Consider the following 24,562-nt stretch of genomic DNA (forward strand, 5'->3'; position numbering starts at 1 on the left):
CTCACTGCAACCTCCATCAACAGGGTTCAAGCAATTCTTACGCCTCAGCCTCCCAAGTAGGTGGGATTACTGGCATGCGTGCGCCACCATGCCTGGCTAATTTTTGTATTTTTAGTAAAGACGGTTTCACCATGTTGGCCAGGCTGGTCTCAAACTCCTGACCTTAAGAGAGCCACCTGCCTCGGCCTCCCAAAGTGCTGGGATTACAGGCGTGAGCCACCACACTCAGCCTAAATTTTTTTTTTTTTTTTTTTTTTTGAGACGGAGTCTTGCTCTGTTGCCAGGCTGGACTGCAGTGGTGCGAACTCGGCTCACTGCAACCTCCGCCTTGCGATTGAGGCAATTCTCCTGCCTCAGCCTCCCAAGTAGCTGGGATTACAGTAGCTGGGATTACAGGCGTGCGCCACCACGCCCAGCTAATTTTTGTATATTTAGTAGAGATGGGGTTTCAGCATGTTGGCCAGATGGTCTTGATCTCCTGACCTCGTGATCCGTTTGCCTTGGCCTCCCAAAGTGTTGGGAATGCAGGCATGAGCCACTGCACCCAGCCTAAATTGGTATTATAAGTAAAAATATATCTCATTGCAAAACAAGTCTACGTATGATAGAAATTAGTATTTACCAATATTTAGCATATACATAACAGTATTACATTCTTTACAAATTGTCATTAAAACCACAAAAGGAAACAAATATGAATACCTCTTAACATACCTGTTAAGAATAAAAATAGAAAAAAACACCCTTTTGACAAACCATGAGTTTAATCCCCTATCACATATATCTTGGCAGTTTTGTCAGCATATTAACATTCACAACTGTGGTAGGGAAGAAGTCACTTTTACTCAGAACCAAAGTTAACACTATTTTGCTAAAGTAGTTAATGCCATGATTTTATGAAGGACTTTTTTTTTTTTTCTATTCAATAGAGGGATTTTTTTTTTTTAGATGGTCTCTGTTGCCCAGGCTGGAGTACAGTGGCATGATCATGACTCACTGCAGCCTCAACCTCCAATGCTCAAGTGATCCTCCCACCTCAGCCTCCTGAGCAGCTAGGACCACAGGCGTGCATTACTATGCCTGGCTAACTTTTTGAAAATTTTTTGTAGAGATGGGGTTTCACCATGTTGCCCAGGCTGGTCTAAGCCTTTTATTTTTTTTAATAACATTACACGTTAAATTGGTTGCATTTACTTTTGAATTCTTAATCTTTTGCTTGTTCTGTTCTACCAGTGTCTTGACAGTTAATCATGATCTTTGTACAGTAGATGCCGAACTAGTTCTCAAGTTTGGCTGCATGTTAGTTACCATTTGGATGCTTTAAAACCCTACAGGTGATTCCAATGTGCAGCCAAGGTTGAGAGCCACTGTCTTAAGATTTCAGCAACCAATTTCTCACCCAGAATGCTACAGTAACTGAAACACTTAACTCTTTGGACATATGCTGGACTTGGTTAACTCTGGTGTCATTCCAAGTATTCTGTTCTAGCGCCAACTGTTAGGCTGTCTGTGCTTCTTATCAAGATTACTTCTAAAGTTGTAAGAGAAAGATCCTTGCAAAATGGATCTGCTTTGATACAGATTGGGTTTCTTAGGACTTCTAAGGCACTAAAACCCCTTTGTAGGCATTTTCACACCCACATTTATGATTCTCAACCCTGGGTGCACATTAGAAACTTTAAAAAGCTACAATGCTAAGGTCCTATCCTCAATCTTTGAATCTGAATCTCTGGTTACGGGGGTCTCTCCGTATTTTAAAAGCTCCTGAAATGAGGATTTAATAATAGAATGCCAGTTTCTTAATTCAGTAGCCCATATTTGTTTTTCATTTTACTTGAGATTTTTGTTTAACATCTTCAAGTTACATTACTAAGACTTCTAAATTTCACCCCTAATCAAATCAAGACAGAAGAATCAAAAGACAACATTCTGAAAGTCAAGGCTTTAGGCATGGGCACATATACTTCAAACAGGTATGAAATTACTAAGAGTCAGGCATAAGACACCAGCTCCCATAAATTTTATCTGACTGAAGATTACATCTAGCTGTAAAGTTCAAAAGGACTACTCCCCAACTAAGACGTCTTTAAGTTCTCCCTCAGGTACTCACCTTAAAATGTTCTACAATTTTGATCAAAATCCAGGGCCCCACCCCAGACCTACTGAATCAGAATCTTCAAGAGAGGAGCTTAAGAATCCATATGGTTTAACAAACTTCAGGTGATTATTTTTATTTACTTTTTTTTTTGAGATGGAGTTTTGCTCTTGTTGCTCATGCTGGAGTGCAATGGCGCAATCAGCTCACTGCAACCGCCACCTCCTAACTCCAGGTGATTCTTATTATCAGACAAGTTTAAGAAAAACTCCTAATGGATAGTAAAAGAATACTTTGAGATGGCATAAGTGCAATAGCTATACCTTCACACTTAATGAGAACTGTGTGTTTTCCTATGACCAGCAGGGATTACTTTTATTAAACAATGATAATGGCAAATTATCTGGTTCAAAATCATCTCTGCTCAGATTTTGTTCTTTTTTTGCCACTGATAGTCATTTGGAACTAGGAGGGGAAAAAAGAGTGTGTCACTTCATAGCTCAGTTTTCAGTTTCTCATATAAGCCATCCTGGTCAATCATGTCTGTGTGCCCATTCCAGCGGTGATAGGCAAGAAGTGCAGCATTGTGAGCTGCAATGGCACTCATCTCCATGGCACTTGCTGCACACTCTATGCCACTGAGGTAATAAAGTCGATCATGGAGAATGATAGAGGGGCATTTCTCTGGGGGCTTATAGTGAGGATATGCAAGCCATGGCTTCTTCACAGCATAATCATAGGACAGAAAGAGCTTTAAAATTTGTGCTTTAGTTAGAGTTTCTTGGGAAAAGATCTTCCAAACATATGTTCCATCTGTTGATGGCTCAGGATATTCCTTTTCTCTCACAGAGGACACAATCCCAATACTGTTAATGAACAAATCTGAATTATCAGTGGTTAAAACTGTACTAAGGCCAAATTTATCTATGGGTCTAGAGCTAAAGATAGATGTATTCAATTCCCCCTTAACTAAAGTTGTCACTATATGTTGGTAATATTGATGGAATTCCTCAATTGGAGGGTCAAAGTTGAGAAAAGTAATGTTAGACATTTTTCGATTCAATGGAGTGGCCACCAAGACGATGTCATAGAAGTCTGAATGAGTCTCAGTTCCAATTTGGTAGACCACTTCATACGTCTTTGCTGGATTTCCTAGAGGAAATAAGGCATTTATTTGTTCAGTGTTTTTAACATATTTTCTAAAATGATTCTATACCTTCTTCATAATTTCTCTATAATTCTAAAGAATTGAAGAAGTTATATCCCTTAAGATAGCTGTCCCTTGCATTTTTATTACATTGAGGCCAATTTCTTACTCAGAATGTCAATAAGTACAAAATACAGAATTTTACTTTTGAAGATTAGATTATTTTCAAATCCAAGGAGTCACGCCACTGCACTTAACTACATTGGGGAATATTTCTTTTTTTTTTTTTTTTCTTTTTAGATGGAGTCTCGCTCTGTCACCCAGGCTAGACTGCAGTGGTGTGATCTTGGCCCACTGCAACCTCTGCCTCCCGGGTTCATGTGATTCTCCTGCCTCAGCCTCCCGAGTAGCGGGATTACAGGCGCCCACCACCAAGCCCAGCTAATTTTTTGTATTTTTAGTAGAGACAGGGTTTAACCATGTTGGCCAGGCTAGTCTCGAACTCCTGACCTCAGGTGATCCATCCTCCTTGGCCTCCCAAAGTACAGGGATTACAGGCGTGAGCCACTGTGCCCAGCCCATTGGGGAATATTTCTATATGGCACAATATATACAATTTTAAGTTTCATCATTTTAGAACTGAGTAAGAGATGACAGAAGACAGCAATCATTTTCTGCAGGGGAAATCAGGAACAATAAGACAGAAATTCAAGCTTACCTGTGTGCTTGGTCTTTGTTTTCTCCTCTATGTACATTACTGAGCCAGATATAAGATTGCTTTTGGATGCCTGCAGGAGCCCTGAGCAAACAAGTTTATTGCCACCTTCTACTGCCCAAAGGCCAGAATCAGAACAGGACAGTGACACTGCCCCTGTCAACAGGAAGAAAAAATGTGTTTTAATTCTGACTTTTAAGAGGCTCTCTACCCACTCTCCCTTCCCAATTACATGTTCTACTCTAAATGTCTCTAGACATTGCTAAATGGCCCCTGGGAGCAAAATCTCCCCCAATGAAGAATCACTGAACTAATGAAAGCTAAAGACCCTCTGCCCCTAAAAATCAACGTCTATATAAGCACAATTTTGCCAACGTCTGAGGTTCACAGAGAAAAGTAGCCTCCGATCCATGGCGTAAAGTCTGGAACCACCATAGCATCAAGTAAGCCCCTTTGTGAACTCATGTCCACCACTGTTCCAAGCCCTGGCTTACCCACAAAGGCATTGATGTCCGTGCTTTGGCCATAATTGACCCTCATAACAGGAGCAATCATTTCATTGAGGAATTTCTCAGAGAAGCCGGCCTTTTGCAAGGTTTCAAGAAGTGTTCGATTAAGCAGTCCAAGGAAGTCATCTCCTCCTAGAGCATGAAGTAATTTTTCAACACTACTGAAGGCATAGTCATGAGATTGGTAGCGGTAGATCCTTTTTTAGAAGAAGAGAAATTTCCATTAAATACCAAACAAGATGTGGGGAAGGGGATGTATAAAGAAGGGAAATGGCGTCATAAGATCAAACTGACATCTGAGTGCAGTGGCTCATGCCTGTAATCCCCACACTTTGGGAGGGAGAGGTGGGCGGATCACCTGAGGTCAGGAGTTCAAGACCAGCCTGGCCAACATGGCAAAACCCCATCTTTACTAAAAGTACAAAAATTAACCGGGCATAGTGGTGTGTGCCTGTGGTCCCAGCTACTGGGTAGGCTGAGGCAGGAGGACTGCTTGAGCCCCGGAGTTCAAGGCTGCAGTGAACTGTGATCATGCTGCTGCACACCAGCCTGGGCCAGACAGTGAGACTGTCTCTTAAAAAAAAAAAAAAGCAAGAAAAGAAAAAAAAAGAAAAGACTAAGGAAGAAAGAAAGAAGAAAAGGAAAATAAAAGTAGAAGTAAGGCCAGGCGCGGTGGCTCATGCTTGTAATCCCAGCACTTTGGGAGGCCGAGGCAGGCAGATCACTAGGTCAGGAGTTCGAGGCCAGCCTGACCAACATGGTGAAACCCCATCTCTACTAAAACTGCAAAAATTAGCTGGGCGTGGTGGCGCACACCTGTAATCACAGCTATTCAGGAGGCTGAGGCAGGAGAATCGCTTGAACCCGGGAGGCAGAGGTTGCAGTGAGCCAAGATGACACCACTGCATTCCAGCCTGGGTGACAGAGCAAGACTCCATCTCAAAAAAAAAAAAAAAAGAAGTAAAAGACTTTGTCTAAAGGTCACATGGCAAGTATAAGGCTCAATCACAACTTGCCCTGCTCTCTTGCCCTTGCACAACTCTGCTCTCAGTCACCCACACATGCACAGTCTCCACTGGAGCACATGTGACCCATTCACTGGTCTCTAAATATCCTTACATGTTGTATCCCCACCAGTGCACAAGCTCTTCTCTCCAACCTGAATACACTTCCCATTCCTAACCATGGAACATCTGTTCTTCCTTAACAGAATGTGAATCCCACATTCTCTGAAAAGTCTTGCTCAGCTTCCCAGTCCACAGTTATATCATCTCTAAAAGCCTCTTAAAACAGCACCAGTGCCACTCATTCAACAAGTAGATGCTTTCTATTATTTATTTTTTAGAAAAGATCACTTGACCAAAACAAAAGAAAATATCACCCAATATTTCTCTCCATTTTATGGATTTAAAACAACATTCACATAAATTAGTACATTCAGTAATTCCAACACAATTTTTCACATTGCAAATGGTACAAAGACAGAAAATGGGCTTAAATTTGGGATAAGTAATAAGGGGCTTATCTCTTATTCCCTTAAGGGGCTTACAGTTAGGGATAAGTAATAAGGCACATGCAGAGATAAGTATAAGAAAATAAGAAATTAAGAGCCAAGGAAAGATCCCTATCACTATCATGGGAGGGAAACTTTCACATCAAGGTTCTTCTCTCAAAATGAACTATATTTTTTTTACAGAACAAGGGACAGTATTATAACCATTTCAGTATTACCTACTAAAAGCATACTAAAAGCAGTTTAAGTGTAAAAATGTTAAATACATTTTTATTGGAAAAATTGATTAGGTATCTATGCCAAAACTGAGAAACTAAAATAACACCTTCTAACCACAGCATTTGGGTCCCAGTCTTTAGGAGACTGGAAAAAGTAGGATGGAAACACTGAATTCTTCAGAAAAATAATAGCCTGGATATCTCATATCCAAAGAAGAGTGATCTTTGGCTAATGGTCAACAATGAGAAAACAGCAGTCAATTAAATAAGCTACTAATGATGCTATAAGAAACATATTCCCCACCTGCTCCTGCCAGAGCTGCAACCTCACTCAAGCAAGTCTCCTTAGAGGGGGGTGAGATGAAACTATATACACAATATAAACAGAGAGCACTCTAATTGTTTCATGATACAACTAACTGCATTTGAATAAATACACTGCTGGGTGTGGTGGCTCATGCCTGTAATCCTAACACTTTGGGAGGCAAAGTGGGGCGGCATCACTTGAGGTCAGTAGTTGGAGACCGCCTAGCCGACATGGTGAAACCCCATCTCTACTAAAAATGCAAAAATTATCCAGGCGTGGTGGTGCATGACTGTAATCCCAGCTACTCAGGAGGCTGAGGCATGAGAATTGCTTGACCCAGGAGACAGAGGTTGCAGTGACTCAAGATCACACCACTGCACTCCACCGTGGGTGACACAGCAAGACTCCATCTCAAAAAAATAATAACAATAAATGAAAAAATAGAATAAATACTACTAAAAAACAGCACCCAGGTGAGGTAGCATGTACCTGTAGTCACGGCTACTCAAGAGGGTGAGGTGGGAGGATCACTTAAGCCCAGGGGCACAAGGCTGTAGTACATTATGGTTGCACCTGTGAACAGCGAGCCAACACACTTCAGCCTGGGTGACAGAGTAAGACAGGAGGATACCTTGAGGCCAGGAGTTCAAGACTATACACAAAATATAAAAATTAGCCAGGCACAGTGGTTCACGCCTGTAATCCCAGCATTTTGGGAGGCTGAGGTGGGCAGATCGCTTGAGGTCAGGAGTTTGAGACCAGCCTGGCCAACACAGCAAAACCCCATCTCTACTAAAAATACCAAAATTAGCTGGGCATGGTGGCACATGCCTGTAATACCAGCTACTTGGGAGGCTGAGGCAGGAGAATCGCTTGAACCTGGCAGGCAGAGGTTGCAGTGAGCTGAGATCATGCCACTGCACTCTAGCCTGGATGACAGAGTGAAACTCCGTCTCAAAAAAATATATGTATTAAAAATTAAAAATTACCCAGGCATGGTGAGGCATGCCTGCAGTCCCAGCTACTCAGGAAGCTGAGGCACGAGGATCACTTCAGCCCTCGTGGTTGAGGCTGCAGTCAGCTGTGATCACGCCACTGCACTCCATCCAGCCTGGGCAACAGAGTGAGACCTTGTCTTAAAAAAACAAAAACAAAAACAAAAAATAATAATAATTGTTAAAAATATATAACTGGGGCCAGGCACAGTGGCTCATGCCTGTAATCCCAGCACTTTGGGAGGTGAAGGCAGGTGGATCACCTGAGGTCGGGAGTTCGAGACCAGCCTGACCAACATGGAGAAACCCTGTCTCTATTAAAAATACAAAATTAGCCGGGCATGGTGGCGCATGCCTGTAATCCCAGCTACTCAGGAGGCTGAGGGAGGAGAATTGCTTGAACCTGGGAGATGGAGGTTGCAGTGAGTCGAGATCGCACTATTGCACTCCAGCCTGGGCGACAAGAGCAAAACTCTTGCCTCAAAAAATATATATATATAAATATATATATTTATACTATATATCAATTATAAATATATAATATAATATATAAATAAGTATTTATAATTTATTTAATATTATACATTTTTTATATTTTATATTTTATATATACTTTATATGATTTATGTTTTATATATTATATATAAAATCTTGTAGTTTCTGCTAGTCTGTTTGCTGAAACAGCTTTTTTTCATTTCAGATTACACTTGTATAACCCCTGATATTTATTTATTTATTCATTCATTCATTCATTCATTTATTCATTCAATAAATGTTGTGGAGCATCAACTCTCAGGCACTATTCTAGGTACTGAGGATACAGAGGCCAACATGAGAAAAAAAAAATCCTGCCCTCATGCATCTTAGGTTCTAGTTGGAGAAACAGTTAACAGGTTGGAGGATGGAAGTGTTAAGGAGAAAAATAAGGCCAGACACAGTGGATGACGCCTGTAACCCCAGCACTATGGGAGGCTGAGGCAGGTGGATCACCTGGAGGTCAGGAGTTCAAGACCAGCCTGGCCAACATGGTGACACCCCATCTCTACTAAAAATACAAAAAAATTAGCCTGGCATGGTGGTGCACACCTGTAATCCTAGCTACTCAGGAGACTGAGGCATGAGAATCGCTTGAACCCGGGAAGCGGAAGATGCAGTGAGCCGAGATCGTGCCACTGCACTCCAGCCTGGGCAACAGAGAGAGACTCCGTCTCAAAGGAAAAAAAAAAAAAGGAGAAAATAGGTCTGAAAGGAAGACTAGAAATGCATGGGGGTAGAAGGGTTGAAATTCTAAATAAGACAGTCCAAAAACAAGAGTGGTCAGTAAAAGCCTCACTGAGAAGGTGATACACAGCAAAGACCTGAAGGAGATGAGGATGCAAACCAGGCAAACACCTGGGGGAAAATATTTCAGGTAGTGGTAAAAGCAATGCAAAGGTCACATGACAGAGGCTTGCCTGGCACATTCAAGAAATAATGAAGCAAGAGCAGCTGAAGCAGAGTGATCTGGGAGAACAGTGGGTGGTACAGCCAGAAATGTTACTGGGGAGAGGAAACTTCCAGAATGGCAGAGGAAGGACCTCTGGAAATCTGCTCCTCCATAAAAGCTATGAGAATACTGCCAAAAATGATCAACATTGACTCTTTCAAAGCACTGCAGATAAACCAAAGCCTTTCCAAGTCCAAGGAGTATTTATTTAAGAAAAATGTCTGGCCAGGCATGGTGGCTCACGCCTGTAATCCCAGCACTTTGGGAGGCTGAGGCAGGTGGATCACTTGAGGTCAGGAGTTCGAGACCAGCCTGCCCAACATGGTGAAACACCATCTGCACCAAAAATATAAAAAATCAGCCAGGTGTGGTGGTACACTCCTGTAATCCCAGCTATTCAGGAGGCTGAGGCAAGAGAATCGCTTGAACCCAGGAGATGGAGGTTGCAGCGAGCCAAGATCGCACCATTGCACTCCAGCCTGGGCGACAAGAGGGAGACTCCGTCGAAAGAAAGAGAAAGAGAGAGAGAGGAAAAAAAAATAAAATAAAAAATAAAACCAGCACACTTTCAACTGCAATGTGAAACCAGCAAGCTAGAAGCCACTGGAAAGAACTCAACAAGTTTGTAGCTCCCAAAAAGCACTATCCTCAGAGAACTGTCAATATTTGACCTATCTGGCAGCTCCCAAAAAGCCCTATCCTGAGGGCTTGTCTTTATTCGACCTGATTCAGAGTTCACTCTATGCAACAACCCCATCCTGAGGGCACGTGTCCATGTGTCAAAAAAAAAAAAAAAAAATCTGTGGCAATTGTTTAACATCACAGACGCCGGAGGCTATGATATCAATTGAGGCTAAAAGAGGCTGACGAAAAAAACTTTTATTTTGTTTTTTGTATTTTTTTTGAGGCGGAGTCTCGCTCTGTCGCCCGGACTGGAGTGCAGTGGCCGGATCTCAGCTCACTGCAAGCTCCGCCTCTCGGGTTTACGCCATTCTCCTGCCTCAGCCTCCCGAGTAGCTGGGACTACAGGAGCCCGCCACCTCGCCCGGCTAGTTTTTGTATTTTTAGTTGAGACGGGGTTTCACTGTGTTAGCCAGGATGGTCTCGATCTCCTGACCTTGTGATCCGCCCGTCTCGGCCTCCCAAAGTGCTGGGATTACAGGCTTGAGCCACCGCGCCCGGCCGAAAAAAACTTTTAAAAAAAGGCCAGGTGCAGTGGCTCCCCACCTGTAATCCCAGCACACTGGGAGGCACAGGCTGAAGGATCACTTGAGGTCAGGAGTTCGAGACCAGCCTGGCCATCATGGCGAAAACCCATCTCTACTAAAAACACAAAAAATTAGCCAGGTGTGGTGGTGCATGCCTGTAGTCCCAGCTACACAGGAGGCTGAGGCACAAGAATTGCTTGAACCCAGGAGGCAGAGGTTGCAGTGAGCCAATATAGTGCCATTGCACTCCAGCCTGGGCGACAGAGCGAGACTCCGTCTCAAAAAAAAAAACAAAAACAAAAAAAAATTAGCTGGGCATGGTAATGCACATCTGCAGTCCCAGCCACTCAGGGGGCCTGAGGTTGGAGAACTGCTTGAGCCCAGGAACCAGAAGTTGCTGTAAATGTACTGCACTCCAGCCTGGGCAACAGAGTAAAACCCCATCTGGAAATAAAAAAATAACAGACATACAGATCGTTGGAACAAATAAGAAAACCCAGAAATAAACCTTCATGAATATGATCAAATGATCTTGACAGAACTGAAATACATAATTCAACAATAATGGAGACTTCAATATCCCATTTTCAATAATGGACAGTTACTGAAATGACAACAGTGTATTAGTTCGCCAGGACTGCCATAACACAGTACCAGAGACTGGATGGCTTAAACAAAAGAAGCTTTATTTCTTACAGTTCTGTAGGCCAAAATTCCAAGATCAAGGTGTGAGTACGTTCAGTTTCTTCTGAGGCCTATTTCCTTGGCTTGCAGATGGCCACCTTCTTGCTGTGTCCTCACATGGTCTTTGTATGTTTCTTCTGTGTCCTAATCTTTTTTTATTTTTTGGGACAGAGTTTCACTCTTGTTGCCCAGGCTGGAGTGCAATGGCGCAATCCTGGCTCACTGCAACCTCCACCTCCCAGGTTCAAGTGATTATCTTGCCTCAGCCTTCCTGAGTAGCTGGGATTACAAGCATGCCCCACCACACCCGGCTAATTTTTTGTATTTTTAGTAGAGAAGGGGTTTTGCCATATTGGTCAGGCTGGTCTCGAACTCACAACCTCAGGTGATTCGCCCACCTTGGCCTCCCTTCTGTGTCCTAATCTTAAGGACACCCATCAAATTGTTTTAGGGTCTACCCTAATGACCTCATTTTAACTCAATCACATATTTAAAGGCCCTATCTACATATGCAGTCACATTCTGAGTACTGGATGGCTAGTGTTTCAACCTATGAAATTTGGGGAAAATAAATTTAAAAATAAGGGACGGGAGTACAGAATCCTTCTCAGTCACAAAACAGATTTTGGCTATAAATCTCTATCAATGAAATAGAGAGCCACTGAAGGTTTCTGAGCAGTGGAGTGATGTAATGAGCCTTAGATTTTAAAGAACTACTTTGGCTGCTAACCCGAGAACAAATGGTAGCAATATAACAGTAATGGCAGATGATTTAGGAGGTGTATTGGTTTTCCACTGCTGCTGTAACAAATTACCACAAACTTAGTGGCTTAAAACAACACAAATTTATAATCTTACGGTTCTGTAAGTTAGAAGACCAAAGTCAGTCTCTCTAGACTAAAATCAAGGTGTGCACAAGGCTGGTTCCTTCTAGAAGCTCTGAGGGAAGACTGTTTGTCTTTTCCAGCCTCTACAGGCCACCTGCATTCCTTGGTTCGTGGATGCACACCCCTTCCTAGCATCACTCTGATCTCTTCCTTCCATCATCACATCTCCTACTACCCACCCTGATCCTCCTCCTGCCTCTCTAAGGACCCTTGTGATTATATTGGGCCCTCCTGGATAATCCAGAGTAATCTACCCATCCTTAACCATATCTGCAAAGTCTCTTTTACCTCAAAAGGTAACACATTCACAGGTTCCAGGGATTAAGACATAGACATCTTGTGGCAGGGGGCAGGGGAGAGGATTATTCAGCCTATAACAGAAGGCTACTCTAGCAATCCAGACAAGAAACAGTGGTGGTGACTTGGAACAAAGTGGTAGCAGTAATCCTGGAGAGAAGTAGTGGAATTCTGGACATATTTTAAAGGCTGATAGAATTCAAGATAGAGTGGGTTTGGGAAATGAAAGAACAAAAACTGACTCAAAAATCTGGTAGGAGTAACTGGAAGGAAGAAAGGGTGTTTATAAAGCCTTTCCATGTAAGTCCTACCAGTCTCAGATCAAGAAGTGTTAAGGATCTTACAAGTCCCCAGAAATGCACTAACCTGAGAGAGAAGAATAAGCTTTAACCTAGTCTACAAGCCAAGATATCTCAACAGGAAGCCATCAGTGGACCAGAGATTTCAATTCCACAAACACCTGAGTAAACATCTACTACATTCTAGTTACTGTGCATAGTATAGAACACAAGTACATGCTATGCACCATATAATAAGGGATGTTTGAAAAGAAAGATGAATGTTGAAGTATTAAGGAAATGCCTTGTTGAAAAATGAGATAAGAGGTTGGACTCGGGAGTAAAGAATGGCATCCGGCTGAGCACGGTGGCTCACACCTGTAATCCTAACACTTTGGGAGGCCAAGGTGGGAGGATCACTTGAGCCCAGGAGTTCAAGATCAGCTTGGGCAACATGGCAACACCCTGTCTCTACAAAAATTTAAAAAATTAGCCAAGCATGATGGCACATGCCTATAGTACCAGCTGAGGCTGGAAGATGACTTGAGACCAGGAAGTCAAAGCTGCAGTGAGCTGTGATTGCACCACTGTACTCCAGCCTGGGTGACAGAGCAAGACTTGGTCTCAAAAAAAAAAAATTAGTAAGAATGGCATCCAACCAGAGCAACTACATAAATGTATGTGCAGAACTGGAGATTAAGCTAGCTAGTGCCAATGTCAGGGGCTGCAGGATTTCCACCCAAGTACCTCCAACAGCAGAGAATGAATGAATGCATTATTTTCGAGTATCGCCTACCACAAGCTTGAGCCCTCTTTTGAGTGTCATGGTTTACTACTGTTACATAGGTCTTTTTCCACCCTGTGTATACTTTGAAATGGAGGTGCAAAATGAAAATGTGACTCCACAAGGCTGGTCAACAAACCCCCTGAAGGTTTCTGCAGAAGATCACACAAGCTACTTTTGAGAGTACTAACTGTACTCTCATATATATATAAGGATCACCTGAGCCCAGGAGATGGGGTTTCACCAAGTTGGCCAGGCTGGTCTCAAACTCCTGACCTCAAGTGGTCCACCCACCTCAGCCTCCCAAAGTGCTGGAATTACAAGCGTGAGCCACTGCGCCCAGCTGAGAACTACTGTTTTAATTGAAATGGAGGGTAACTGGTTCCAAGTTCCTCTTTGGTAAGCTCTGTGACTTCTAATCCTGGTTTTTGTGACATTCCAGAATATTTCTAACATGGGGTGATATTAAAAATATTTAAGTGGTACACATGAAACAGAAAGCACACTGGCTGTGGAAGTGGAACTAAACCAAGGCTTCCTGCTGAGGCAAGGAAAGAGCGTTCTTTGGGTAGGGGAGATGCCTCCCCACTAAAGGAAGCAACAGTTTCACCACTCCAGCAGTATTTCACTACTGTTTTTTCTTTGATTTTTCTTTTTTAGAGACAGGGTCTCGCTCTGTTGCCCAGGCTAGAGTACAGTGGCACAATCGTAGTTCACTATAACCTCGAACTCCTAGGCTCAAGCAATCCTCCCACCTCAGCTTCCTGAGTAGCTGGAACCACAGGTACAGCACCATGCCCAGCTAATTTTTTTATGTTTGTTTATGTTTGTTTTCTGTGGGGTTTTTTTGTTTGTTTGTTTTTTGTTTTTGAGACAGAGAGTTTCACTCTTGTTGCCCAGGCTGGAGTGCAATGGCACATTCTCAGCTCCCTGCAACCTCCACCTCTTGGGTTCTAGTGATTCTCCTGACTCAGCCTCCCAAATAGCTGGGATTACAGGCGCCCGCCACCACACTCGGCTAATTTTTTGTATTTTCAGTAGAGACGGGGTTTCACCATGTTGCCCAAGCTGGTCTCGAACTCCCGACCTCAGGTGATTGACCCACCTCGGCCTCCCAAAGTGCTGGGATTACAAGTATGAGCCACCATGCCCAGCCTGTTTTTTGTGTTTTTTTTCAGATGGAGTCTCACTCTGTCATCCAGGTTAGAGTGCCGTGGCATGATCATAGCTCACGGCAGCCTCAACCTCCCAGTCTCAAGTGATCCTCCCACCATAGCCTTCCAGGTAGCTGGGACCACAAGCACGTGCCACCACACTTGACTAATTTTTTTTTATTTTTTTGTAGAGACAAGGTTTGGCCATGTTGCCCAGGCTGGTATCCAACTCCTGGCCTCAAGTGATCCTCCCACTTCAGCCTTCAAAAGTGCTGGGATTACAGGCATGAGCCACAGCACTTGCCCATATTTCACTACTTTTAACAACTAGGTACATATTGGCTGAATAGCAACAACCTCTCCAACTATCTCATAGGATTTGATAAAATTATCAAACAAGATTACATAATCTTGATTTATTGAAATAAACAGAAACGTATAATGCAATATTAGCAACATAAAAGTCAGTGCCATATAATCAAATATTTAAAATGGGGTTAATTCCATGAAATTTGTAAATTGTCTTTTTTTTTTTTTGAGACAAGTCTCGCCCTGTCACCCAGGCTGGAGTGCAATGAGATCTCAGCTCACTGCAAACTCTGCCTCCGGGGTTCAAGCGATTCTCCTGCCTCAGCCTCCCAAGTAGCTGGGATTACAGGTGTGCACCTCCACGCCCTGCTAATTTTTGTATTTTTAGTAGAGATGGGGTTTCACCATGTTGGCCAAGCTGGTCTCAAACTGCTGACCTCGTGATCTACCCACCTCGGCCTCCCAAAGTGCTGGGATTACAGACGTGATCCACCATGCCCTGCCCGTAAATTGTTTTTTAAAGTCAAAAACAGTATAACCGATATATCCCCCCACTGGTTCTTTTTCCCAGTTTTGTAATACCTTGAATTCACTACAAAAGTGATTTCTTAGGCCAGGTGCGGTGGCTCACGCCTGTAATCCCAGCGGTGGCTCACGCCTGTAATCCCAGCACTTTAGGAGACCAAGGCGGGTGGATCAATTGAGGCCAGGAGTTCAAGACCAGCCTGGCCAACATGGTAAAACCCCATCTCTACTAAAAATGCAAAAATTATCTGGGTATGGTAGCACATGCCTGTAATCCTAGCTACTCAGGAGGCTGAGGCAGGAGGATCACTTGGACCCGGGAGGCAGAGGTTGCAGTGAACCGAGATTGCGCCATCGTACTCCAGCCTGGGCAGCAGAGTGAAACTCGTCTCAAAAAAAAAAAAAAAAAAAAAGCAATTTCTTAATTTCTCAAAGGGCAATTCTGTACATGTCAAGCAAGCCACAGATAAGAAAAACGAGGCTGGGAGCAGGAGCTCACGCCCGTAATCCCAACACTTTGGGAAGCCCAGATGAGTGGAACATTCGAGCCCAGGAATTCAAGACCAGCCTGGGCAACATGGCCAAACTTCCTCTCTACAAAAAAAATACAAAAAATTAGCCAGATTTGGTGGCACGTGCCTGCAGTCCCAGCTACATGGAGGCTAAGGTAGAAGGATCACCCGAGCCCAGGAAGTCCAGGCTGCAGTGGACCATGATCACACTACTGCACTCCAGCCTGGGTGAGAGTGAAACCTGTGTCAAAAAAAAAAAAAAAAGAGGGCCGAGCATGGTGGCTCACGCCTGCAATCCCAGCACTTTGGGAAGCCGAGACAGGTGGATCATGAGGTCAGGAGTTCAAGACCAGCCTGGCTAATACTGTGAAACCCCATCTCTATTAAAAATACAAAAAATTAGCCAGGCATGGTGGTATGCGCCTGTAATCCCAGCTACTCAGGAGCCTGAGACAGGAGAATCACTTGAACCCGGGAGGCGGAGTTTGCAGTGAGCCCAGATCCCACCATTGCACTCCAGCCTGTGCAACAAAGTGAGACTCCATCTCAAAAAAAAAAAAAAGAAAGAAAGAAAAGAAAAACGATACACACAAGCAGGGCTGATGCCATCGGAACTTGATCTGCCTGCTGAGTATGCAGTACCATGCCACCCACCTTCTATAAAGTGACTGGCTGTCTCTATGCAAATTCTATATGTTTCCTTAGTTGTATCTCCACTAGAATATATATTCTTTGAGGACAAGGACATGTTGTAGGTCCTATATTCTCAACATAGAACAATGCCTGGCACCTAACAGGCACTCAATATTGGGTGAATGAATGAATGGCTATTTAAAAACCACATGCACTGTAGCTGGACTTAAGGTACCCACGGGTAAGGCAATTAAGGAACTGACCTAACAATGATGTTGAGAAAGAAAACCCAAACTAACATAAGTTAGAGAAACCAGGTATATCCTGCTTAACTCTTTTTTTTTTTTTTTTTTTTTTTTTGAAACAGAGTCTGGCTCTGTCCCCTGGGTTAGAGTGCAATGGCACGATCTCGGCTCACTGCAACCGCAACCTCTGCCTCCCGGGTTCAAGCAATTCTCCTGCCTCAGGCTCACAAGTAGCTGGGATTACAGGCATGCACCACCACACTGGCTAATTTTTTATATTTTTTGTAGAGACAGGGTTTCACTGTGTTGGTAAGGCTGGTCTCAAACTCCTGACCTCAGGTGATCCACCAGCCTCAGCCCTGTTTAACTCATATTTGTCCTGTTCAATACCTGGTCATATGATATGTTTTTGGGTGTTTTTGTTTTTTGTTTTTTTTTTTTTCCCTCAAGATGGAGTCTTGCTCTGTCACCCAGGCTGGAGTGTAATGGCGTGATACTGGCCTCCAGTATCTAAAACTATAAACCAGCATAAAAATTAGCATGTGCCAGCCATGCACAGTGGCTCACACCTGTAATCCCAACACTGGGAGGCTGAGGCGGGCGAATCACGAGGTCAGGAGATGGAGACCATCCTGGCTAACACAGTGAAACCCCATCTCTACTAAAATATGAAAATTAGCCAGGCGCAGTGGCAGGCACCTGTAATCCCAGCTACTGTGGAGTCTGAGGCAGGAGAATCACTTGAACCGGGGAGGCGGAGGTTGCAGTGAGCCAAGATGGCGCCACTGCACTCCAGCCCGGGAAACAGAGCAAAACTCTGTCTCAAAAAAAAACAAAAACTAGCACATGCCAACAGCTTTAAAAAAAACAGATTGTACCCTTCAAAATTAGACTGGCTATTTTATGTTACTCTTCCTGATTACCAAAGCGATGCATATTCACACACATAAAAAAATAGTTTAAATATAGAAAAGCGTAAGGACGAAAAGGAAGCACCTGAATTCTTACTACCCAGAACAGTGCTAGAATGTAAATTCTTGGAATATGGAACTTTTACTCTACTTCAGGCTGTTGGTTCACTGAAAACATGTCACTATTAAAGCCCATTTAAGTTTTCTGATCCTTTCTACAAGCTCTTACACACATTATCTCATTCATATACACAATGACCAGCACAGCATAGAGATTAAGAGTGAAGACTCTAAAGCCAGACTGCCTGGGTGGCAACTCCAGCTATACCACTTACTATGTGGGTGAACTTGCCTCTTAAAACCTCTCTGCACCACCACCTTCTGCATCTGTTTAAAGAAGCTAAAAACAGTACCTACCTGAGTAAGCTGTCATAAGAATTCAAGGCATCTAACAGCATCTGGCAACACTAAAAAAACATTTGCAAAATACACTTCGGAAGCAAAAATAAACCAACCTTTCAATTTCCAAGCAAATAGTCTGCATGGTTTCTACAAAACATTTTGCCTAACAATGTTATAAACAGGCCTTGCAGTGAGGTAGCAAATGCTTACAAGAAATTATAATTCCTGACGTTCATCAAGTTTAATTTAACCTAAATTAAAAGATCTTAGGTTAAATGGAAGGAAAAAAATTACCTCATGAACTTGTCTAACACGTCCTCTACCCACATGTGCATACGGAGGGACTGAAATCCATAGCGCCAAACTAATTTAATCACGTTAATTATGAACCAGTTGCTCTCCTCAAATACCAGAGCCTCTCCATTATATATCCCCAGTAGGCCACCAGAGGCCTGAACAGTAGAGAGACCTGCAAAAACATAAAGCACAGCTAAGTCAGTGGTGTCTATGCTGACCAAATGAAAGAACGTAATCTGAGTGAATTTGGGGCTTCCCTCAGTTCTCAGGAGACACATAAAGGAGCTCTATCTTTGGAACAGTGTGAAACACTATACTTTCACTACACTGTCCAAAAGCAGATGTGCTAGGCGATGGGTCAGATGATCATGTAAATATTAATATATCAAAAGTAGATATATTTTTACCTGGCTATTTTTTAGTCTAAAAAAACTGGATAGTCAAAGGAAAAAAGCCAGAGTAGCAACTGAATTCAATTTAAAAACAAAGATGTCAGACATGTATCTTCATGGCATAATTTGTTCTGGGTATACCTTTGCCCTCGTGGAGGAAGCAGAGGCAGCATCTCCAGAGGATGTGGAAGGCAGCTGAGGGGAAAGAGGCACTTCCATTCCTGTGAGAATCCTATTTTGCAAAACTGGATATTTCAGATAACTGGAGGGAAGCCAAAGTTATGAAATACTCTCTGCCGAAAGGGCCTACAGTGGCCTGTCAGACTTTCCCCATGACCTATCCAGCTCCTCTGCTGTCAGGGCAGCAGTTGCATGTCCCAAGTTCTAGGCACATGTCTGCATCCACAGCTGTGTGAGTGAGTTTGTTTTGTTTGTGGTGGTTTGTTTTGACAGGGTCTCACTTTGTTGCCCAGGCTAGAGTGCAGTGGCACAATCAAGGCTCACTGCAGCTTCTATCTCCCAGGCTCACAGGATCCTCCTGCCTCTGCCTCCCAAGTAGCTGGGACTACAGGTTTATGCCATCACACCAGGCTAATTTTTTTATTTTTAGTAAAGACAGGGTCTCACTACGTTGCCCAGACTGCTTTCTAACTCCTGGGCACAAGCGATCCTCTGCCTCGGCCTCCCAAAGTGCTGGGATTACAGGCATGAGCCACTGACTCCGGCCATCGCCATATGTGAGTGACTTTGAGCCAGACACTTCAAGACTCTGGGTCTCATTTACTCAGCTGCAAAATGATCACAATGAGGTGACTATCTCCAAACCTTCTCTGATTCTTTAACACAAGTTTAAGAAGTTTAAGAACAGACAACAGAAGCCGGGCTCACCCCTATAATCCCAGCACTTTGGGAGGCCAAGGCAGGCAGATCACCTGAGGTCAGGAGTTCAAGACCAGCCGGGCCAACATGGTGAAACCCCATCTCTACTGAAAATACAAAAATTAGCCGGGCATGGTGGCGGCCACCTGTAATCCCAGCTACTGGGGAGGCTAAGGCAGGAGAATCACTTGAACCCGGGAGGCAGAGGTTGCAGTGAGCCGAGATCGCACCATTGCACTCCAGCCTGGGCGACAAGAGCGAAACTCCGTCTCAAAAGAAAAAAAAAAAGACAATGGCAGCCATTCCCACCCCCACCCCATGGCTGTAATTCCAGATAACTAGTGATACAGATAACTAGTGTCCCATTACAGCAGAACTGCTCCTAACTAAGGCAGTACCAACTAACGAGAAATTGAGGAAAACAGTTTTACCAACGTCTCTGTAAGGCAATTAACAAGGCAGAAGTTTCAGTTCTCCATCTGATAAAAATATCCGGGGATGTCATACAGTAATCTGGTGAGCTCCAAGACCAAAATTACATACCCAGGTCTTTGACAAAACGCTTCATGTGCAGATTTAAAGGATGGATGACAGAACCTCCTGCCTCATATTCTTGCCCCTGCACCATCATGGTAGCCAGGCGGCCCCCGACCTCTTCTCTTTCAAACAGGTCTATCTTCACATCTTTCCCAAATTTCTGCCGCAGGTAATAGGCTGCTGAAGTGCCACCAATTCCGGCTCCAATAATCGCTATGAGGGAAAAAAACAGAAGATTATTTTTTCCCCTTTTACCAGCTCTGTGAGTTCTTTTGTTTTTGAAAGACCATGAATAGCGGAGGTTGTTACTCAAAACTATTACCAACAATTCGGTGGGGGAAGAGTGACACCTGCAGCAAAGGTCTAACTCCCTGAATCTGGACAGACACTGCCCCCAGACAAAAGCAGTAGATTAATTAACATATTGACATTAATTCGATTTTTTTTCCAGAAGCTCAAAGATTCTCACAGGTCTTTATGGAGGAATCAAGGGGCCTGCACACCCTTCTTGTTGCCCAACTCACGGGCACATTAGAGGTCGACCTTTCCAGCACGTATTTTTAATAAAGTGACGGCCATTTATGCCTAGCTTTGTTGTATCTAAATTCAATGTAGAGAAGTTAATGATATCGAAGAACACAACTTTAAAGGAGGGCGGGAGGGAGACAGGAAGCAAAAAGCCAAGGCTCCTGACACTGGAAAGAGAATATAGATTCTTTCTGTGGCTATGTTAGTCCTAGGCAGAGAAATTGCGCAAGCCAGGCGCCTCTGAGAGCAGGCCGACCTCAGCAAAGCGGAGCTGGGGGAAGGGGGTTCAGCCTCCCAAGGGAAGCAGACAGGGTCAGCTTGTTTTCACTCCTCCCTGTGCTGTCTGCGTGAGCCTGCAATCTGGCCGAGCGCCCCAGGTCGAGCCAGAACACTGGACTCTTCACCGTCAGTGTTCAAAGGGAAGATAGAAAGAGGAACCTAGGCCTCCAAGGAGCCCCAGGCCTAGGAGACAGGAGCTACAGGTACGCTAGGCGCCTGCCTGCCCTCCCGCCCGTCCCCGTCCTCTCCCATTCCTCAAGTGGGCACCTCTCCACGCCCGGGAATGCACAGTCCTATTCCGAGCAGAGCCGAAAGCCGCCCTGAGATGTGAATGGGGGAAAGCGCGACCTGCGCGGCTGACTCGGCCTGCACCGCTGGCCTGCGTCGCGGCTGTGGGATCTGGGCGCACTGCGCAGCGGCCGCCTGGCGCGGGGCGCGCTAAAGCTCCCTCCCGCGCCTCCACCTTCTCGCCTACCGATTTTATCTGGCGGGGCACGCAGCTCGGCGCCATCGTGGCATCCGCAGCTGCACAGCAGCAGCCACAACCCCAGCAACCAGACTGGCTCCGCGACGGCGCGCCCCATGGCCTCCACAAGCGCTGCAGCCAGCCCCGAGAACCCCGCAGTCCTCCCACAGCTGCGCGGCTGCGCGCTCCGCCCAGCCCCGCCCCCAAGCCGCCCAGCCCCTGCGAGCCCCGCCCAGGTCCTGCGAGCCCCGCCCCGACCCCGCTCAGGCGCCTCGCCCTGCAAGTCCCCTTAGTCCTCCTGCAGGAGCTCCCTGCTCTGGGCTATTGAGTCCCCTAAGCACACCCTGCCGCCTCGAAGCCCACCCTTCTTCAGAAGACGTCGAAGGCAGAAGCTGAGGCTCGCCTCAGCTCTCCTCCTCCCTCCCTATTTGGCTGAAGCACCGTAGTTCTTCACTAGTGCCCTCTTCTATCCCCTCCGTCGCTCCTAAGAATGCACACAGCTAATCGCTGCCAGAAACAGACCAAAGGGAAAACAGTACTTACTGAGTGATCACCCTGTTGGGAGAACTGTCGGGTACGCAGTGAATGGGTAAATGGTGCTAGTTGAAAAGAAAAATGAGGGAGACTGAAGATGGGGTGGCCCAAGGTGAAGGGGGTGGAATAATAGTAACAGACATGAATAAAAGTAGTGTACCTGTAAGGACACCAGAATGTGCCACCCCAAAATACGCCTCTTTAGCCTAAGGATTATTTCAAGACGAAGACAATTGAGAAGATGTAGATACGTAGAAAGTTCTCCGCCTTCCCCCATTTGCCTAAAAGCAGGACATAAAATTTTAAAAGGCAAAGGTATCCCTCTTCCTGCACTGCCTGGAAGGACAAAGGTTAATCACTGAAGACAATTTTACACCTGTTAAATAAAATTTATAGGAAGCCATTGGTTTGGACTGAGCTCCTGCACCAGACTAGGCCCAACAGACTAAGCCAAAATGGAGGCACTCATGTCACACATGTTCCACATCACAAGGTCAAAACTAAGTTGTCAATCCGACTTTCTAAGAAATCAGGAGAGGCCGGGCGCGGTGGCTCAAGCCTGTAATCCCAGCACTTTGGGAGGCCGAGACGGGCGGATCACGAGGTCAGTAGATCGAAACCATCCTGGCTAACACGGTGAAACCCCGTCTCTACTAAAAAAATACAAAAAACTAGCCGGGCGAGGTGGCGGGCGCCTGTAGTCCCAGCTACTCCGGAGGCTGAGGCAGGAGAATGGCGTAAAACCCGGGAGGCGGAGCTTGCAGTGAGCTGAGATCCGGCCACTGCACTCCAGCCCGGGCGACAGAGCGAGACTCTGTCTAAGAAAAAAAAAGAAATCAGGAGAAAGAAAAACAATAGCCAGATTCCCAAACAGACCAGTTTTAAGTGGCATGATAAGGAAATACCCTCTGCTTTAAACTTTACAAGGAAAGTAACCTCGAAACAACCAATTCACTTTTCTGTTTCTGCTTTCTTCGGCCCTTTCTGAAAGTCAATCTCTTCCACTCATTCTGTTTTATAGAATGAGGTGTTGCGCAATTCTACCATCGCATAAAAGCCAGTTATGCTCTTTAAATTAGTTGTAATTTTGTCTTTTGACAAACCTTTATCAGCCAGGAATCTACATGACAAACTTCATTAATGAGCCTTTTTCTATTGCTTATTTGCCACCCCTAGAGACTCAGAATCATTTTCCTTCTCTTAACACTTCTCTTTTTTTTTTGTTTTTTTGAGACGAAGTTTCTCTCTTGTTGCCCAGGCTGGAGTGCAATGGCGCAGCCTCACGGCAACCTCCGCCCCCTGGGTTCAAGCAATTCTCCTGCCTCAGCCCCCTGAGTAGCTGGGATTACAGGCACGCACCACCACACCCGGCTAATTTTGTATTTTTAGTAGAGATGGGGTTGCTCCATGTTGGTTAGGCTGGTCTTGAACTCCCAACCTCAGGTGATCCTCCCGCCTTGGCCTCCCAAAGTGCTGGAATTACAGGTGTGACCACTGCGCCTGGCTCTCTTAACACTTCTCTAAACATATGCTGTTCTTTTTTGAAGATGCTGTATAATCCTGAATTCAAAGCCACCTCTTGGAGATTTGCTCATTTCCCTGGTCTCTCTTTTGAATACATGACGTACATGTTTTTAAATTTCTGTTTTTCTTTTTTTTTTCTTTCTTTCATTTATTTATTTTGAGATGGCTTCGCTCTGTCACCCAGGCTGAAGTGCAATGGCACAATCACGGCTCACTGCAACCTCCTGCTCCTGGGCTCAAACGATCCACCCACCTCAGCCACCAGAGTAGAGTAGCTGGGACCACAGGCATCCACTACCATGTCCAGCTAATTTTTACACTTTTTGTAGAGATGGTTTTTTGCCATATTGCCCAGGCTGGTCTGGAACTCTGGACTCCCAAAGTGTTGGGATTACAGGCATGAGCTACCATGCCTGGTCCTGTTTGTTTTCTTCTTGTTAATCTGTCTTTTGTTACAGGGGTCTATCACAACCAAAAACTCAGAAGCGTAGAGGAAAACTTTTTTTTCTCCCCTACATACCATACAGTAGAACATTATGCATGCATTAAAAAGAAGCCAGGCACCGTGGCTCACTCCTGTAATCCCAGCACTCTGGGAGACAGAGGCGGGCAGAATATCTGAGGTCAGGAGTTCAAGACCAGCCTGGCCAACATGGCAAAATGCTGCCTCTACTAAGAATACAAAAATTAGCTGGGCATGGTGGTGCATGCCTGTAATCCCACCTACTTGGGAGGTTGAGGCAGGAGAATCACTTGAACTTGGGAGGCCGAGGTTGCAGTGAGCTGAGATCGTGCCACTGCACTCCAACCTGACAGGCTGGTCTCAAAAACTAAAAAATAAAAAAAAAGGGCCGGGCACGGTGGCTCAAGCCTGTAATCCCAGCACTTTGGGAGGCCGAGACGGGTGGATCACGAGGTCAGGAGATCAAGACCATCCTGGCTAACATGGTGAAACCCCGTCTCTACTAAAAATACAAAAAACTAGCCGGGCGACCTGGCGGGCGCCTGTATTCCCAGCTACTGGGGAGGCTGAGGCAGGAGAATGGCGTGAACCCGGGAGGCGGAGCTTGCAGTGAGCTGAGATCCGGCCACTGCACTCCAGCCCGGGCGACAGAGCAAGACTCCGTCTCAAAAAAAAAAAAAGAATGCTGGGGCTTGGTGCAGTGGCTCACACGTGTAATTCCAGCACTTTGGGAGGCCGGAGCAGGCAGATCATCTGAGGTCAGGAGTTCGAGACCAGGCTGGCCAACATGGTGAAACTCTGTCTCTAATAAAAATATAAAAATTAGCCAGGCGTGGTGGTGCACACCTG

The 24,562-nt window shown here is 44.9% G+C and overlaps 1 protein-coding gene across 1 annotated transcript; it reads right to left on the reverse strand.

Moving 5' to 3' along the window:
• Window positions 1-609: 609 nt before the first annotated feature.
• PCYOX1 (prenylcysteine oxidase 1) lies at window positions 610-21,386 on the reverse strand. Its single transcript, XM_017853787.1, has 6 exons — window positions 21,202-21,386; window positions 19,926-20,132; window positions 18,109-18,283; window positions 4,452-4,663; window positions 3,961-4,113; window positions 610-3,247 (listed from the first exon to the last, which is right to left on the reverse strand). The coding sequence occupies exons 1-6, from the start codon at window positions 21,308-21,310 to the stop codon at window positions 2,589-2,591; spliced, it is 1,515 nt and encodes a 504-aa protein (XP_017709276.1). The 5' UTR covers window positions 21,311-21,386; the 3' UTR covers window positions 610-2,588.
• Between the last annotated feature and the right edge of the window lie 3,176 nt (window positions 21,387-24,562).

This window comes from Rhinopithecus bieti, unplaced genomic scaffold, assembly GCF_001698545.2.
Source record: "Rhinopithecus bieti isolate Rb0 unplaced genomic scaffold, ASM169854v2 scaffold_36315, whole genome shotgun sequence".
NCBI classification, from domain to species: domain Eukaryota; kingdom Metazoa; phylum Chordata; class Mammalia; order Primates; family Cercopithecidae; genus Rhinopithecus; species Rhinopithecus bieti.